Source organism: Symphodus melops (assembly GCF_947650265.1).
Source record: "Symphodus melops genome assembly, chromosome: 6".
Classification (NCBI taxonomy): domain Eukaryota; kingdom Metazoa; phylum Chordata; class Actinopteri; order Labriformes; family Labridae; genus Symphodus; species Symphodus melops.
In genome coordinates, this window is record NC_136696.1 from 21,243,444 (window position 1) to 21,262,711 (window position 19,268).

At 39.4% G+C, this 19,268-nt stretch overlaps 3 protein-coding genes and 1 long non-coding RNA gene across 4 annotated transcripts; 2 read left to right on the forward strand and 2 right to left on the reverse strand.

Moving 5' to 3' along the window:
• Positions 1 to 1,329: 1,329 nt before the first annotated feature.
• On the forward strand, positions 1,330 to 5,279 carry tnnt2d (troponin T2d, cardiac). The gene is made up of 9 exons (XM_079346866.1): positions 1,330 to 1,536; positions 1,619 to 1,676; positions 1,773 to 1,889; positions 1,973 to 2,050; positions 2,161 to 2,271; positions 3,051 to 3,163; positions 3,290 to 3,380; positions 3,682 to 3,719; positions 5,082 to 5,279. Exons 2-9 carry the CDS (start codon positions 1,623 to 1,625, stop codon positions 5,125 to 5,127), a joined length of 648 nt encoding a protein of 215 aa, XP_079202992.1. The 5' UTR covers positions 1,330 to 1,536; positions 1,619 to 1,622; the 3' UTR covers positions 5,128 to 5,279.
• A 351-nt stretch (positions 5,280 to 5,630) lies between these two features.
• On the reverse strand, positions 5,631 to 15,057 carry dnm1l (dynamin 1-like). Its single transcript, XM_079346858.1, has 18 exons — positions 14,833 to 15,057; positions 13,312 to 13,456; positions 11,845 to 11,891; positions 11,242 to 11,313; positions 11,050 to 11,136; positions 10,775 to 10,937; positions 10,504 to 10,624; positions 10,105 to 10,236; positions 9,811 to 10,017; positions 9,551 to 9,671; positions 9,293 to 9,448; positions 9,110 to 9,199; positions 8,661 to 8,753; positions 8,519 to 8,572; positions 7,434 to 7,604; positions 6,874 to 6,983; positions 6,626 to 6,785; positions 5,631 to 6,013 (listed from the first exon to the last, which is right to left on the reverse strand). Exons 1-18 carry the CDS (start codon positions 14,932 to 14,934, stop codon positions 5,957 to 5,959), a joined length of 2,088 nt encoding a protein of 695 aa, XP_079202984.1. The 5' UTR covers positions 14,935 to 15,057; the 3' UTR covers positions 5,631 to 5,956.
• Positions 15,058 to 15,215: 158 nt separating this feature from the next.
• LOC306825899 lies at positions 15,216 to 19,264 on the forward strand. The gene is made up of 3 exons (XR_013779318.1): positions 15,216 to 15,295; positions 18,591 to 18,865; positions 19,130 to 19,264. It is a non-coding gene; the product is annotated as an uncharacterized lncRNA (long non-coding RNA).
• Positions 15,823 to 18,481, reverse strand: dnajb9a (DnaJ heat shock protein family (Hsp40) member B9a). The gene is made up of 3 exons (XM_079346865.1): positions 18,169 to 18,481; positions 17,747 to 17,977; positions 15,823 to 17,567 (listed from the first exon to the last, which is right to left on the reverse strand). Exons 2-3 carry the CDS (start codon positions 17,961 to 17,963, stop codon positions 17,131 to 17,133), a joined length of 654 nt encoding a protein of 217 aa, XP_079202991.1. The 5' UTR covers positions 17,964 to 17,977; positions 18,169 to 18,481; the 3' UTR covers positions 15,823 to 17,130.
• Positions 19,265 to 19,268: the final 4 nt, after the last annotated feature.

Genomic DNA, 19,268 nt, shown 5'->3' on the forward strand with positions numbered 1-19,268 from the left:
TAGTGCCCAGCTGTCTAACAATAGACTGCCCAGCCATAGGTGGCTGCAGTCACATGAGTAAGAAGGGTCGAAATATGTATCCTTGATGCTCACCCTATTTGTCAAGAAGCTGAAGTCTGTGGCCCGTCTCTGAGCTCCCTCTGTCTGGCTCACAGGTAAGGACTGTCTTATTTCTGTACTGGTCATTAAAGCATTATTTAGTCATAGCTCTCAAATTAATTTGATGAGTTTAATTGTTGTTTAAAAAAAAAAGGCAACTATAATTTTTTTAAATTCTTCTCAGGACAAACATTAAACGGCTTCGTCTTCACATCCATGTTTCAGTCTTTTTTTGGAACCCATCCATGACCTTTCACACAAAGTTAAGATTACTTGCTTAACAGTGGTCGTGCTGTTAATAAACATAATATCACAAAAATGGCATCTACAAAGAGAGTATAGAATATCTTAAATGACATGAAGTAAACATCGTGCGTCGACATTTCATTCATTGTGTTATACAGTGTGAGACAGTAAGTTCCTAATATGGACTTTTAACCTTTGATGGAAAGTACAGTAGATAAATCCATTTACTCCAACAACAAAGGCCTACTGAAGCACATGTTTTAAGGTGCACTATAGACTGTTTTAACTGATCAAGACTGTTTTAAGAGTTTTAACCTTTGATAAAAGAACTGAGAACACTAATAGATTGAGGCTGTGAGTGTTTTGAAGTTGTGTTTTTATACATTTATTAAGATTTATAGGGACATCCTATACATTTTTGCTACTAAAGAACCTGCCTGCTATACGGCAACTACAAACTCTTTTATTTGAGATGATGACCAGTTTAATATTGCAATGCTATTTCAAAACTACATGCTCCAAAGGAAGACCTTTATGTCTCAGCTACTTTGATTTTGATCAAGTTCATTCTTGATTACATTCAGTACTTTAAAGAGTATTTTATTATATTGATGAAGTTAACTACAGTTAAAGCTCAGATTACTTTTCCATTTCGACCACACTGTTTTATTAGAGGAGATATTTGTGTCAGCACTGACACCATTGTAGACTGTTGCCACCTCATGCTCTGCTATGCTGTTTAATGGTCAGATATATTTGACGGTCTAAAAATAATCTAAAAGGGACTTTTTTGGCAGAACTCATCCATAACAAAATGTCTGACACAGAGGAAGGCGTGGAGGAGGAAGTTCAGTATGTACTCATTTTAATACTCTCATCGTTTATGTTTTAATTTTGATACAAAAACATGAAGTGTTTACGATAAAAAAAACTTTTCTCAACTGATTTTTCATGTTACTTTTCTTTAGGGAGGAAGAAGGTAAGCAATTTGAATCTACCCATTTCTGTTCACACATTATTTGATTTAGAAAGATTGTAGAGGAAGAGGAAGTGACAGGTGAGAAACCTGATCCTCAAAAACGTTTCCAGCTTTTTCCTTGAAACATACACTTTCAAATGGCTTTTAAAAAGATGTATTATCATTGATTTTGTCTTTCGTCTTGTTTCAGATGAGTCTAAGCCAAAGCCAAAGTGAGAGCCTCCACTTTTCTTTAATTTTAAAACACAAATTTTGACGTCTGATTTTGAATCATCTTACCTTTCACTTTTTCAGGTTTATGACAAATATTGCTGCGCCGAAGATCCCTGATGGTGACAAAGTGGACTTTGACGTAAATTGACTTTAATCTGAAGAAACAAAGATATATCACAGCAAAATTGTAATAATGGTGGACGTCTGATTTTGTTATTTTGTTTTGTGACGGTAGGACATCCACAGAAAGCGTCAGGAGAAGGATCTGTCTGAGCTGCAGTCTCTGATTGAGGCTCACTTCATCCAGAGGAAGAAGGAGGAAGAGGAACTCATTGCCCTCGTTAACAGAATTGTGAGTGTGTGATTCAATGAGGATCTATATAATGACTTTTATTTGCTTTAAATCATTGTTACTATTTTTGTTTCTTTTTAAAGGAGAAACGCCGAGCTGAGAGAGCGGAGCAGCAAAGGGTCCGAGCAGAGAAAGAGAAGGAGAGGCAGAACAGACTCGCGGTACAGGCTCAGTGTAGATGATCTCACATTTTCACAAACAGTGCATCATATTAGACAACTTGAGGTGGTTTAGTGTCTCATCTACATGTTTGAACTGTTCTGCATTGAAGGAGGAGAAGGAGCGGAAGGAGCTGGAGGAGCAGCAGAAGAAGATGAATGAGGACGCGAAGAAGAAGAAGGCTCTCACCAACATGACTCAGCAGTTCAGTGCTGGACAAAAGGTTATTTCACTTTTCACTGGCATTAGTATTAAAAGTTGAATCATAATGTAGCGATGGAAATGATAAAAGTTCCTCAAGTAGAATCCATGCTGCTTGACTCAACAAGGTACAAAAATACTATTATAACAATCAACAGGCTGTTTTAATTTTAAACATAAAAGTTTGAATTCACTAGCAGGGGGAAGCGGTATGGGATATTTCAATCAAAAAAAAACCTTAAGTCAAAATAAAAGTATTATCATCAAAATATGATGATGATAAACCCTGATATACTTGAAAAGTAAAAGGACCTACATTTGGAAGTTATTTTGTACTTCTGACATTTTTAGAAATGTTTCACTGGGGATCAAAAGAGTCTCATTTATATAATCACATACATTATTAAATTGTGAATATTTGATGACTATTTTTGTGACCCCAATAGTTAGTTTACTTCAGTTTTTAAATAAATGTATTGAATTAAAAGGTTTATTTTCTTCTGAATCGTAGAAGCTAAACATAGCTGAAAATGGGAATACCCAAATGAAATACAAATGAAATGTGTTTGAGTGCATTGCTTGAGTACTTAAGTTACTTTATATAAGCTGTATACAGAATATGTAAATACAGTATGTGGTATATTCCTGTTTATTATCTCTATAGTCTTACTGTGAGCTATTCAACTTGCTTTTCTAAAAGTACATGAGTAACAATCATCACGTTTTCAGGACTATAAATGTGTTGGGGTTTTTTTACCCAATATCTGAGTATTTATCTTGTTCTTTTTTTGACCTCTGCAGAGTGAGGCAAAAAGAGGAGGCAAGAAACAAACTGAAAGGGAGAAGAAGAAGAAGATTCTGGCTGACCGCAAGAAACCTCTCACTGTTGATCACCTAAATGAAGACAAGCTGAAGTATGACAGAGCCTCACATGCTCCTTTTTTTGTAATCAAAAGACTGCACTCTTTTATGCCGTTAATGATAAGAGTTTACTTTAAAGATTGGTACTCACATCCTGACGTCTGACTGCTTGTGTTCAGGGAGAAGGCCAATGAGCTGTGGCAGTGGCTGATGGGTCTGGAGGCTGAGAAGTACGATCTCAGTGAGAAACTTAAAAGACAGAAGTATGATGTAAGTTATTCCCGGGGAAGATCTTCATCATCAAGATACAAACTGGGTGAAAGCAGAACTTGAAAGTCAAAAGAATATGTTTTCCTCTTTTTTTCTGTATTACTAGGGAATATCGTTTTTTTTTTTTTTTTTTTTTGGGGGGGGGGGGGGGGGGGGGGGGGGGGGGGATTCCACAATTGAAAACTGTAATAGTGTGTGGAGAGTTTTCAGTTCTCCAGAGCCCTATTAGCACCCTGTTGGACATTTCAGGTATCCTATCTTTGTTTTTGGAAATGTTAAGCACTTGTTTTTGTTTTTGCAGATTAACCAGCTTCTTGCCCGAGTTCAAGACCACCAGAGGTAAATTCACATCCTCCTGGGTCAGGAATGGGGGAAATAAGGGGGGGCTGTAGCAGGTTTTTATTTCTCTGAGAAAACGATGTTGAACACATCTAATTGAATAGAAAAGCTTAATCATTTATTTTTAAACAAAAATCAATAGAATAATAAACAGCATACACATACAACGAACGAGATTCAAATTAATGGCACCACAAACGCATCAGTTAATTTACAAATTCAGTCAGCTGTGAGTTTAAAAACTACTTGATAAAAACTTTAAGGTGAAAAAGCAGATTATTCGATGAAAAGTTTAAGAAAAAAGCTAGCCCCATATCCTGTACAGACTATGTTAACCCGAGGCACTTTGAAAGGCACACGTGCACAACACACAAGGAGATGACTTCCAGCTCAGACCTAATAGTATGAATGCTGCTCAATAGGACAGTCCTCTTCATCATTTAGTATCTACTCTCCATTATCCATGAAGTCGACAAAGTTGTCATATTTCATTGAATATGTTCCACACTATTAGTTACTCTTATATGACTGTAAAATGAAACTGTATTGTGGTAGTTTTAAATATCCATTCAGACTGGGAGGATACAAACCCAATATTCGCTCAAGCAGCAACGATCAACATCGTCTTCACTTAAGTCTCTGAAATGTCATTACCAAAAAAAAAAAAATCAAACGTTCATCAAAATAATGATCATGGGTATAAACACAAGAAACCATCGATGTCTTCATTTTTATTTTTGCAGGTTTTATTCCACACATATTTTCATTTAAACATTGAGGACAGGGGGGATTTGAGACTAGTCTATCCCCTCCTGCCATCTTTGCCCTGGGTTGATACTGCAGGCCTACCTTTTATTACAATAATCTCTGCATTAATATTTATGCTCAGATTATTTTCTATATGATCTTCACTGCACTTAATTTATTCCCTTAAATAAGAACTCATACTTAATAGTAAATACCATTTAAGACATGGTTGGATCAGTTGATTTTAGGTATTTTAAGACACAGGAAGTCAAACTGCTGTTAACTTATAATGGCCACAGTTTCTTATCTCAATCGAGAAAGTTCCATCATGAATTTCCTTGGGTATAATTAGCTATAATGCTAATCAACTAATTGAGTGACACTGCAGGAAGAAGCCTTAGGTCTTGAGTAAAGATCTTTACATGCTGATATGTTGAACACTTTATTTTCTGATCTTTTTATCAGGTTTAAAACACCTCCAGCGGTCTGGGCACGAGTGATGCCTTTACCATAAATTCTGCACAAAACATACATACATTCTGTTTCCTGCATTTTGGAGAGATTTGTGAAGTGCTGCAAAAGAATGACATCCATACGCTTATGTCAAATTTTCAGTGCCAAAGGTCGCGGCAAGGGCAAGATGGGCGGCCGCCTGAGGTAAAGGAGCAGTCTGACCGGGACAAGCAAAGCTTCGACACCAGTGATTGGCCAACAAGTCTCTTAAGTGTGAGAATTCATTGTTATGTTGTGTTGGGTTATATGTCATTTATCATGAAAGCAAAACAATAAATAAGTTATTACGATCACCCTGCAGATTGTCTGTTTGTCTGTCCAAAAGACAACATTACATATTCATACAAACTCAACCAGCCAGAGTCACTATGTAACAGCTAACTGAACGTATCAAAACCTCTGCAAGTTTGTTCAATAGATAATTCAAGAGTTCAAGAGTTATTGATCGATAAGGAAAAACAATACAAAACTTACACGTCTCCATTAAAGTAATGCAACTATTAACATGAAACTGAAGACTGTAAAAACAGTGTACAATTAAAAAAAGAACTCAAAGATTATGAGCATTTCCTGGGAACAACCAGTAGACATTATTTTGTCAGCATCTAATAAAAGACGACATGATAAAGAGAGCATCTACATGTTGTACCGTATGTTTGTCAATTCTAGCTTTAATTCAAATGTACAGAAGAGCAGACATTCCTCAGCAAGGTTCCACATTGTGGTGATGCAAAACATTATCTAGATGTTTTCATTATTTATGAAAAATAAAGAATCATCTATGTACAGGAGCGTATGTGGGGCTGGCGGTGAAGGTCTCGTTCGTACTGGGGTCCTTTAAAATCTATGTTTGCATATACACAGATCAGCAGCAGTGCATTTTAAGTTGTTCATCTTTGCCATCTGAAGTGCTGAAAACTCTCAGCAGGGGATTGTGGGTCGGGGAGGGCCCAAGAGTCCATGATGTGAGGCAGCTCTCACCACAGGTGGGTTTCTCTGATCTCTGCTATCACCTGGCTGGCTTTCTGCAACGCCTGGACACAAACGGTACAAATAGAGGAAAGAGAGGGTTCAACTCGGATGTGTTTAAACCCTGAGCTCTAATATGGGTCCATATTTGAACATAGCGTTTCAACATGAACCAGTTCTTAAACAATGAATGTAGAATATTGGAGACTGCTTCCTGTAATTGGAGTTGTCGCTCATAGAAAATAAAGTCCCTTCTTGTAATTTAAAGTGTTTGGAATGATTAGGCTGTACTTTGTCATTATTTTGTTTATATTCATAAAAAAAAAAGAGAAGAAAACGTGTTTTGTTAAATATAAAAATTAAATCAATCAGACTCTGTAAATGAATGAAAGTAAATGCAACACTGCTGTTCACACCAAACGAAGAAGTGCTATTTAACTCTCATAAGATTACCAGAAGGAAACACTAGTGTGAGGGAAAAGGAATTGAAACCTTTCACCTGGAGACTAAAACACAAATACATACACACATATATATAAAATGAATGCAACTTAATTTGAAAGGTACTGCATGGTTTACTTGAAAGGTTAAGTATGACCAAAGTGTTGCTTTAAAGTAAATGTGTTTTTGACCACTGTAAGGACGGACACTTGATCTTGTTTTCATGAAAGAGTTACCTTGAGCATGTCAGCAGCCTCATTGCGTCTCTGAGCCATGTCCTCAGACTCTGTCAGCAGGTCTTCCAGCAGAGCCGTCTTGTATAACTGACCCACCAGCTCACTCTGCAGGCAGTCCTTCACATGGTTCACCAGGAAGTGCATCACCGCCTTTGGCACGCTGAGGAAAGAGGACACACACATTAACATAGCACATAAAGGCAGACCATGTCAAAAACAATACTGAGATGGGTCGAGAGTATGTGTACCTGTCCTGAATGTTTTTGCGGACGATAAGAAAGTAGGACTTGATAAGTCTCTCGATGACCTCACAGTCCCTCTGCTCCCGAGCAGACAACTTCCTGGATACTGGCACAGGCTGGAAATAAAACGGCATCAGATGTGAGTACAAATTATAGCTTAATGGTCAACAATGCAACCTGGGGGACGCATATTATACTATTAAGTAAGAATAGTAGTGTTCTGTGTAACATGCTCTCTAACTCGCTCTAACCTCAGGATGTTATGGCTTAATTGATAGAATGAGAGGTAGCCAAGGACATTTTTGTTGTGGTTTATGCATTACATGGGAATGAAAGATCACATTTATTTTACCCAACACCTCCAACCCTGCTGCTGTAGTGCAGGTGCTCAGCACTAAGTCAAATCTGTACAAATGACTTTCACTTGAGGAGATCCATCCACAAGTCTTTTGACCTCTACTGAAGTAAAATGTAATCAAAGTAACTGAACGTTCACTTGAGTACAGCCGTCTTGCACTCTTTCCCACCATGCCTTTTCTTTGCGTCTATAGATGCAGTGTACACACCACATCCAGCAGGTTGACGGCGTGGCCCTTCTGCGGGCTCGCAGGGAGAGTGTGGGAAGCTCCGCTCCTCTCTACATTCTCCTCTCCCTTCTTCAACATGCCCCTCCAGTTTCCTGTCCCGCCATCTGCCTGGTCGCCGGCGGAGCCGCTCTGAGGGCCACTGGACGATGCCTGCAGGGAGAGGAGAGAAGCACTGAGGATGTGTCTGGTATCAGGTATATGGCTCAATTGAGAAGGTTAGTAAAACTGAACGCATACAAACATCATGCATCAGGCGTTCTTTGAATTTAATCCAAAGAAATGGTGAGCTGTAAAATGCTGACGACTAGTAAATTAAACCTCGAAGGTGCAGGTTTGAGAAACATGACGAAAAGAGAGATTTTAAACTTCTGCTTTACAGGCTCAATGATGGTGCTGGTTTTGTCTGTCTGTTGGGGACGATGGTATGAAACTAAACCGCTCATTATATCTCTATGAGATTTACAATCCTTCACTAAATCCACTGGGATTTTGTCATTTTGCGAATCGTCAGACGTTACAGATGATTTTGGCCGCATCACCCAGCAGAAGCAAGATGAGTAGTTTTTCTTCATTTCTAAATAAAACATGCCTCTGGCATTGGAGTTGGGTTTTTTTTGTTCTAATAAGCAGCATGCAGTTAAAACAAATGATTCGATGTACAATACAAGCAGGAGGTCTGATCAGTGAGGTTATGAGGAGTGATGCATTCCCCTTCAACACACTGGAGGCTGCAGCATCTGCTAAGCTTTAGGGGAATACAGTGAAGTTAAAGCTCGGAGGTGGGCAGGGTTCAGATGAAGGCAGGCAGCGACTGAAGGAAGCACACCTTGGCGAGCTCGCCCTCAGGTGCAGGAAGATCAGTGGGGGAGAGGGAGTGCCCACCCGGGCCTTTAAAGGACTAGAGAAAGGCAAGATCAGGAAGAGAGGGGACAGAAACTGAGAGGAGCTACAGGCAGAACAGAAGCATTTTGAAGGAAAAAGAACAGTCTTCATCTGTTCAAGAAGGAATTAAAACATGAGAAGGAAGGTTAAGTATTCAAATTGTTCATGGATTCTGACTATACCTTGTCTCTGGGGACAGCAGAGGGGAGATCTCTCATTCTGTTGCGTCTCTGCTCCTAAAAAAAACAAAAAAACAAAGGTTTGATATATGTATTCACTAAACTTTAGAAATAGTACAAGTTCAGAAAGATGCCCATCTCTTACCTCGATGTTGTTGTTCATGAGGCCGCAGGCGTCTGCAAAGTCGGGATGCTTGGTGTTGATATAGGCGAGCTCAATGGCGACCAGATTGTGAACCTGAACAGGATTTACAAAATGGATTGATCAGACTGCAGTGCAAAAAGCACTGGGGGGGGAAGATGTGCGCTGCACTGGGTCAAAAAAAAGTGGAGGAATGAGATGCTATTCAAGGATAAAGTTTAATAGCTAATACAAGAGGAAGGAAGTGTCCTGATGAAAAACAATGTTGAAAGTGTAAAACGGCAGTCCAAACTGAAAGTCAGAGGCGCTCTGATTTCGTGTAAAAATCCTTTTAATTCACAGGGATATGGATGGATATATATCCCTGTTTTTTTGATCAGGACACTTTCTTCCTTTTGTATTAGCTAACAGATAAAGATTGTTGTTGGTATTCAGACTGAGGAGTTCCTGACCATTTCATTTGTGATGGGGAGTCTTTTTCGGAGTAACGAGGTGACCACTTCGACGATGGCGTCATGGAGCTTTGGAAACCTCAGCAACTCCTGCGAAGAAAGGCAACAGTCACAGCTTTGTTTTGTATACTTCCACCTCACACTGAGCCTCCCTGACGGGGATGTTTTGAGCATGTTTCTCACCTGTGTGCTGTAGTTACTGCAGTGCTGGATGATCCTCTGCATCTCCTCGTGAACCAGCTCCACACAGCGCAGACTGGGATCCTCCAGACGCTTCACCTGCCGCTTCACCAGCAACTCAAAGGAAACTTCAGGCACAAATAAAGCAGGCCTGGGGCCCTGTGATCACAATGCAATTCATCAGAGAAGGTGTTGTTTAAAATGAAGAGAGACATCCTGAAAAAGCAGACATAAAAAAAAAAACTAAAAAAAAAAACTCACCGTTGCATTTCTTATTGCTGTGAGAACATCAATGGTTGTCAGACCACCCAGAGGATCGACTGACTCCAATGTGCGGCCGAATGTCTCGTGAAATATATAACAGATTCTGGCCCCACCACATCTGAGGAAAGCAGGAGAGCAAACTTAGCTGCAGATACAGGAGGCACTTGCTTTCAGCTTTCCTCTCCTCCGACTGTGGATGCTAGCGCCCCTTGGTGGCGTATGAGGGTGCATGCACTTCAGGGAGTTGTGTAACTCACAGTTCAGTTGTCTCGATGTACTTGGCCGTGCCCTCGATGGTGTGGCAGTACTCTGCAGCAAACTTTGTGATGAGCTGCAGCAGGGTGGAACTCTTGTCGTCGACTGGTTCGCCGTAACTGTTGAGTAAGGACTGGTACTGCGCTGCCAGCACGTTGATCCTCGTCTTCAGCTCGGGTAGACAGTCTCTGATGTGGTGCATGAGCAGCCTGAAATGACGTTAAAGAAAGAAACTTGTCAGAGAGGGAGTAAACCCGTCAGGTGCGATGCCTTCGTCCAAAATAACAACTCCATACCTGTTCAGTGTTCTGGCAAGATACTTGGTTCCATTTCGGTTTGCGAGAGAGGGATACTTCCTCTGGAGGAAGGCATATTCATCACGGATGGAATCTGCCACCAGCTTCTTTTGATTAATATCCAACTGACTCCTGAGAGATTGTATTAAAGAAAACATGGGTTTTAAGGTCCACCATGTGACAACAAATGACCATTAATGAGGCAAACTCTCGTTTCAAGATAATGTTTTAAAACAAATATAATAATATTATTGTTCAGAAGGTGAGAAATATGAATTTCATCAACAGTAAAAGGTCAAATCTTCTCAAAACCTCGATCCAATAATCTAGCTCATCTTATATTTGGACCAATGGAGTACGAGCTTTCTAACTCATCAACCAACACAAGTGTAATGTTACCTGTTTACCACTCCAATAATACCCAGTTTGACAGGAATGACCCGGCCCATCAACACATCCATTGCGTCTGTGCCAGCATCCATCAGGTCCAGCTTGGTTACCACAGCTAACGTCCTCCTTCCTGAAGACATACACATACAACTCTGGTTAAAAAACAAACAAACAAAGAGAAACAACTGATGCTTCAAATACGAAGCTCACATGATAAAGAATGTTTAAAAAAGGCCCATGGGTGCCTGACACAGAAGAGATGAACAATAAGACTTTTCACCATCAGGATCAACCTCTCGGGCCACTTTAAGAGCCTCTGAAGTCGCCATGTCTGTATTAGCAGCCGTCACAGCCAGGATGATGGAGTTGGGGTTTGCGATGTACTTGAGGATCAGATCTCTGATCTGGATCTCTATGTCTTTTGGCTGATCTCCCACCGGCACCTGTTTAGACAAATTATTTGATCACTGACCGTAACATGAAGCAGCAGGATCACTTAGAGTTTACAGTTGACAGAGTTAAAAACACATGAGAGCAAAGAGAAACCTATGTCACCTTTGTAATGCCAGGAAGGTCCACCAAGGTGAGGTTCACTACATGTGGGGAGAAGACTTTCAGGTGAATGGGATCATCACTTATACCCTAGGAGGGAAAACAGACATTTAAAGATCCTCTCATTTCTGCATGGATGTCATTTCTTGTTCAGCAAGTGGAGGCGCTACCTCTCAACAAGTGTCATTAGCATACCTTGTTGGTGCCAGAAGTTCTTTCTGTTTCGGTCTCAATCTCCTGCCTGATCTGCTCGAAGTCTGTGTAGATCTGAAAAAAAAAACAAAACAAAACAAGTTAACCATCAAAAGTAAAAGACATCAATGTTTGAAATATCAAAACAAGTAATAGCTGTTTATTTACAAACATCAATAAAAGAGGGGAAAAAAAGTAGGGCGAAGGATCGTTTTATCAGCACATCAAAATGATTCTTTTTATGATGTGAAACTAAAGAGGTGCACTTCAAACTTGTACAACATTATTTAACCCCACAGCCAGAGAGTGAGTGAGTGTGTGTGTGTGTGTGTGTGTGTGTGTGTGTGTGTGTGTGTGTGTGTGTGTGTGAGTGTGAGTGTGTGTGTGTGTGTGTGTGTGTGAGAGTGAGTGTGAGTGTGAGTGTGTGTGTGTGTGTGTGTGAGAGTGAGTGAGTGAGTTTATAGATGATAATGTGGTATAAAAACCCCAAAGTTCTTTTGCAGTTTATCCATGTGACCCTGGATCAAAACAGGATACAAACCATGCTACTCCATGGCCTCACACAGTGTATCAAGTGTTCACAGTAATGCAGCAGTAAAACACTACCTTGTTTTTGGTGTGTAAGAATTTGCCCCATTCTTCTCCATCGATGCCTGCAGAAGACAAAGGTTAGAGGCAGATGTTTCAGTTACTGATGTGACAGATGTGGCTTGAAGATCAGTGTTACTGTTAGTACTGTTGGCGATATGACTCATGGGAGGATTGTTTATGTAGGCATTATGGGATGGAAAAACTCCTCAGAGCAACGATCAACAGCTGAAGAGTTTAAAAAAAAACTAAACAAACACACAGTGGAACGACTGTTGTTTTTCACACAACAGTCATGGGAGAAAATAAAAGCCTGAAGCAAAAAATACATAAATAAATCAGGGAAGCAGATACATGTATGAAAAACATCTATACAACAAAAACAAGAAAACAATATATACTAGGGTGGAGTCTGTTAGTCGTCTAATATTTAAGGATATAAGAGAGCTTTTAGGAAGTTGGAATCACAGAGCAAATGACTTAAAATAATCAAGAACTGATTCATTAGAACAGACCAGCCTACATGAAGGGGAGGGGGGGGGGAGCTGAATGAAGTGAAGCCACATGATTTGGCATCTTTGGAAAAGCTAGGATGCAGCAGAATGGGCAAAGGAGACGGGTTGGGGGGGGACTTATGTAATATCAAAGCACAAGAGGGTAAAGAAAACCGAAAAGGAGACCTCTGTAAAGTCGGCCATTTCTCTTGGATTCTGTGGTTATGGAGAGATAACAGGAGACAAAATGGTTAGCCTGACTATCTGCAGCTCCTGCACGACACAGTGCAGTGACGCAGAGTCAAACTGAGGTCATTCCCAAAGGACAGCTCTGATACTCTGCAGCATGTTGACCTCTTTTATACTCATTTCCCTTTTTAAAGACACTGGGAACATTGCTGCTTCTAACTTATACAGCTTTCCTTTCATAATATTACAACCCAACAGTTAAGAAAACCCAGCTATTTTTAAAATGTCATTACATATTTAAATGATTAGAATTAATCTAATCTAACATGTTACTGTGTTGCTACTGAAAGATAGTAAATCTGAAGCATAAGAATCTGCTGCATTTAAATGACTTTCAGATGCCTTTCTGATTAAAGGTCTATCTGAGATGACCTTATTAATTCATTTCACACACAAAAAAAATCAAAAAGTACACAAATACGTCTGCTTAAAGTCACTCTTCCAAATTGTTTTCAATTTAATTTAGAAGAGGTTTCATCTTGTCATAGTTCCTATACCCGAGAGTGTTAACAAGAGTTTTTTTGAACCATAAAATGTCCCTCTTCGTTTGTTTCAATCTCAAGTTTAAAAAAAACTAATTAATCAGTATCGGCCTCAAATATCACGTAAGACTCTGGTTATATACAATGCATATACTTTGTCTGTGTATGTTAAAAAACTAAATATATATTCTGGTTGTTTGTTGAAAGTTACATGTGATAACTCCGCCTATAGAAGGTAGCAGAGATGTCAGTAAAGTTACCATTCTCTTCATTGGTTTTCCTTCGGTCCTCTGAGTCGATGTGTACCAGCTGTAGGATGAGGGGCCGGCGTGTGACGATGCCAGTACCACGTGGCAGGATGTCCCTGCCAACCAGACTCTCTAAGACAGAACTCTTCCCACTGCTCTGTAAAAAAACAACAACAACAACAACAGTGTGTACGTGGGATTCAGAAGGACTGAATAAACCAGTTCTCCCATCTTACTGATAGAACCACTGCACTGTGGTTACCTGTATAACAACTTCTCTACAACTCTTTTCTATGTTCTGTGATGAATATAATTTGAACACCCAAGAAGGGAGAGCTTTAAGGTGGCTACAGGGTTTTTTTGGGGGGGCAGGACTGGCCGCGAAGTAAGTCTCTAAATTGTCAAACAAACTCTGTGGCTGCTTCAAGTTGTGTATTGTACTCATTTAATGAAGCCATGGGCTGCTCCTGGAAGATATTTCTTGTTTTCAATGACACGTGTGAAAGATTAATCACTAATGAGATTGAGTGAACTGAAATAAGTCACTTAGCTTACTTGGCTTGCAGATTCCTCCTTCATAGACTGATACAGAATTAGCGGTTGACGAGCTATAAATGTAAATCAGTTAATTGCTTTGTATCAGTTACTTTAGCTGATTAGATTAAGAGAATCGACAGGAATAACCAGTTATTAATACTTAGGTATAAGTTACAACTGTCCTTAACTGAAGGTCTTTTGCAGGCAAAACAAACATACAGCAAATCAGGCATTCAAAACATCACCTGGCTTACCCTGTCTCACTGTAACAGCCACAGAGGCCTGCCAAAACGCCTGAGACACTCACATCCTATTAGCTGGCCAATAAAAGTAAACGTGTTAGACATAACCTGCCACTTTAAACCAATCAGCCTCTAACAAGTGCTCATGGAAGTAAAGTGGACAGGGTGAAACTTAGAGTAGAAAGGTACTGATTCAACTTTAGGATCATCAGTAGGGTTTAATGTTAGAGGTGCATTTCTACCATTTTTAATAGTAACCACAATAGACTACATATAACAAACAACAAATTAATTTAACAATTAAAAAATTTACTAATTGAAGATAGTTGAACCAACTAGAGCAACTTGTTGTGGCTTGTGTTAGCTTTGGAAAAGTTTAGCTCACAGAAGTTTTTATTTCCATTAACACTGATGGTTGTTTAAGAAAGGGGAAGAGTATTCAATAGAATACATTCAAGGACAACATAATAATTGTATTTTTTTTAAACAGTTACCAGAATGGTTAGTAGCTGTGTGTTTGTTTGGTAACTGACATGCAAACATTTGACTTTAAAACGAGATCACATGTTGCTACTGCTAACTTAGAAGCTATGTTAGTTCAATGTCTTGATTTAATTCAAAGTTCACGTGTTGTCGGGCTATTTTTTTTGACCCGGGTGAAACTGAAAGGAAAACTGTTATCAAAGGTAACCAAAACATTGAGTTGGCGCAGGCTAACTAACTTGCTAGCCCAAAGTAAAGTGACGTTTCTCACCTGAGTTCCCACAACTACAATCTGCGGCAGTTGAATAATGTCAGCGCCGACCGTGTTAAATACATCTTGCAGTTTGTTTATGACAGGTATGAGGGCCTCCATGAGCTCCGATACTTATCCCAACCTGTCAATAAAATCAACTTTCTTTACCCTGCTGCCGCACTCGACCACAAAGTCATTCAATGTCCCCCAGCTAAAAGCTACTGGCGTCGCTTTGTAGCTGCAAACAACTGCGTACACAGTCGCTCAGAGTTGAATCATGGGAGTTGGAGTTCCAAAGAATCACGCTCAAACACTCTGAGGTTTGAGTTTGATTTTGATAGAACTACATTTCCTACAAATGGCATCGTCCTCGAGTTGAACCAATGAACGGAGAGATAATTATTTTCCTCCAAGCAACGGTTACTAAGGCGGAAACCAAAATATTTTGAGGGAAACTCATGAATGATGCTGCGTGAAACAAGTAAGACTAGTTCTGATCATAGACTGTAATGAATGGGACTGATGATATGGAAACTAGGTGGTTAGAAATGACGAATATCAGGTGAAAGTACTTCTGGACATTTACTGGAACCTAACCTTACTTCAAACTTTGTTCAGCAGTCTGTTTTACAAAAAAAAAATCTATATAGTAAACTATGTTCTGACAAATTTTCGCTCAGTATCTTAAGTATTACCAAAGAGTTGTTTCAAGCTAATTTAAGAATACATTTTACAAACCCATCACGAAGAAATACAAGATTGTCAACACAGATATTACAATAAAAAGTAGGAAGTTCAGTTTAGTTTTTATTTAGTTTTTATTTTATGTTCTTTGTACACAAAACTGAAAGTGCAGTTTAATATTTACAACAGTATCAATACAAACCATAAATATTTCACACTGATACAGACAGTATGTAACTGACTAGTTTAAAGGTATAAGGTAAACATATGGTGTTAATAAAACAGCATGTTTTGGGGTTTATTCAACCGATAAAACTATAATCATTGAATGTTTATACACATATTGTGTTTGTTTATTAAAACCTTCAGACAGGCGTAATTAGTCCTGACATCTCTAGTATGCATCTGTCAGCTTACAGTGTAATTGGTCCTCTGAACTAAGCGTATTCATATACCAAACTAAATAAGCTCGTCTGCACTAACAGGTGACAGTGACAGATTTAAGACAAAATAATGCAAGAGTTAACACCATATAACAGACAGCCCAACAATAACAGGACATTTTTTCAAATTTAATTAAAAGACTATCAACTTTGTTCGGTACATAACTGTAGGTTACCATCACAAAACATGTCTGTTTTTACTATTTTTCAGCTTATATTTAATACTTTATAGAACAGATTCTCTTATTGAGACAGTGCAGATTTCACCACAGAAGTATGTGAGGTTTGAAATAATTGACGCAGATTTAGTACATGAATATTTTAAAATATTTCTTTCAATAAGCCAACATGTTGAGGGTCAAAGACTTCAGTAGAAATTGCCACTCATTTCAACGGCAAGCAACATTCCCCCTGGCTGCTATTGTTCCTACCACCAGCTGTGCTTTGAGAAACACAATGGCAAAACCAATACAAAAGGAGGTCAAATCTGTACAGGAGAACAACATGGAATTACTGAACTGGCCATGGACTGACATTCGGGTATTCAATGTGTCACTTAACTTATAACAAGTTATACTATATACCCTAAAATCTCAGAAGGTGCTAAACAATACTTACTATATACTTCCTGTTATCTTACATAAACTGTAAGTGAAAAAGTACTACAATCATGTTTAAGTTATGGATGCAGCAATAAAATAAAAAAAATAATGTGGCATGAGCCAATGTTGATCCGATGTGGCGTGACTACTGATTCTTAGGAGAGGTTCTTTTAATTGGGTAGAGGAAGCTACCTCTTGGACAAACCCTTTATGGTTTTTCATAGTGAGAAACAATTTTAGCATTGTGGGAGTCTTATGCCAAAAAGAAGAAGAAAAGAAGAAACAAAAAAACATTTGTATCTGCTGAATTATTATTTTAAACATTGGTATGGGCCCTGATTTTCAGTTCATCTCTAAAACAAATCAATGAACATGTATACGGGGGATAGATGGAACAAAACAAAGCTTATTGAGATTTAAAAACCTAAGCTGTCACAGCATTGACTGTTTGATGCCTACATTTTTTGATCTGAACGTCACTGTTCCACAGCATTTGAACCAAGTGGCTTTCCATTTCCCCAGCACTTCAACAGTGCTGTGTATCGCTTTAAGGCAATCTTCTTTCAGAAATCATTACATACTCCAAGCTAAGATGCAGTGCAGTCTGTGTAAGTGGTTACCATGTTTCCTCTGCGCTGCGTCACTGTCCTACAGTGTTGTTTTGATGCACCGTGAAACCTGTTCTCAGTTTGTTTGGTGGGTCTTTCAAAGGTAAACATTTTATCTGCGTCGTCAAACAAGTCCTCAAAGACACCTGCGTCGAAAGTTCCTTGAAAGTGTCTCCGGTGACGGCTGTGGGAGTCCTTGTGGGACCTGGACTCCTCATCAAAGTGTCTTCGATGACGGGCATGCCTGTTGTGACTGTGTATGTCAAAATCCTTGAAAATGTCATCAAAGTTGAAGGTGAAAGGTTGCTGGGCACCTTGTTTGTGTCTGCTTTGCGACGCCCCAGTGAAGAATGCAGAGTTTTCACCTGCGTGGTCGTATTTTCTTCTTCTAGTTTCGTCTGATAGAGTTTCATAAGCTGCAAACAGAAGGGCAAAGACGAATAAAGGCTGTGCTGTGTCTTTTCGACACGTTTAGAAGGCAAGAGATATGTAGACTTCCTCCACATTCCTTCAATTGAAATGGGAAATACAAAACAATACCGTAACACCTACCCTACCCAGAAAGATTAGAAAAGAAAGAAAGAATCAACTGTACCTTCAGCAATTTCTCTAAACTTTAGTTCAGCATCCGGGCTCTTGTTCTTGTCTGGGTGATATTTCATTGCAAGCTTGTGGAAAGCCTTTTTGATCTGTCGTTCAGTTGCATCTTTCGGCACCCCCAGGATGTCGTAGTAGTCCCTTTTGGCAAGTATGAGCTCTGTTATCATGAGGATGCACACAGCAAATGTTACAGCAGACTGCACAGTTGCCATTGCTCGAATATCCCCTGCAATGACAAATACAAAAGTGAGCAAAGCAGTAACATTTTTTTCCCCCAAGATAATCCTTTTATCATCATGTAAAGAGGTTAACATCAGTGTCTGACGACGTTTGTATTGCTTTAGTCACTGTGCCCACGTTAGCAGACGTTATCTAACATTACCCATGCACGCTTCTCTCCTCTGAGTCCACACTCACCCTTCTCTGACTGCCCAGCTGCTGAACTGCACTGTCTCTTCAGCCCATGCGAAACATGACAAAGTCACATTTAGGTAGTATGTTTTACTATGGAGACGTGCAGCGGCAACATTTTTACAGCATCATCTCGGTCTTCTTCGACCCTTTCGCATTCATGCAAAAAAAAAAAATACACACGAGATGCATTTACTGCCATCTGTCGGTCAAAGAAGTTAACCTGCCCTACTTAACTGTCCGAAAGTGACCCTCATGTTGTGACAGTCACAACATTTACTGCTAATTTTGCTACTTCCATAATATAACACCATTGTAGAATATCTATATCTTTTTGTATAAATGATGATATTAGTATTTCGTTATATTCAAAACCACTGAGAGTATTCAAGTGAATAACAAGTTGTGATATTGTGCTTGCTTTACAGTCATACAAACAGTATGTGGAGAATTCTCGCCAACCAATCAACAAGCCCCATTTGAGGGGCCAAGCGATGGACAGCCAATTACAGAGCAGATCGAGTCCCACGTGACCCATTGTTTTTCTCTTGACTGACTGACATCGTCACGTCAGTATGGAAACTGTCAGGACCGTGAGGAAAGCGCACATTTAAGTAGTTCAGAGTTAACTAAGTAGAAGGACTGCGACTCATAGAGGATAATGAAGGTTTCTTGGCTTCTGTGTAACCACGACATATGACTGGTACGATATATTTTTAAATGGTTTTCAGGGTTTGGTATGTCGATGAGTTAGCTAGCAGCGGGACTCTGTAAGACAAGCTAACAGCTAGTTTCTGATGTTGATATGAGTTATGTGGTTTATATTTTAATGCAGTATTATAATGTGATATAAGTTATTTATGAGGGTACTGAAGGAGATGAGCAGTGTTTTCATCATTTTCTTCATCACTGTTTGATTTCTTTCATGTCAATATCCGTTTCTGTTGTTTTTTTTTATTATCACCAGGTTAAAGAAAGGGATAAAACAGACCTCGTGTTTATTTATTTGGATGGCACACACGCTTCTGACCTGGACAACAATGAGTTATATATGGGCTCCCAAAACAGGGGTGAGAGTAAACAGAGCGTTTCATGTGTGGCAAACG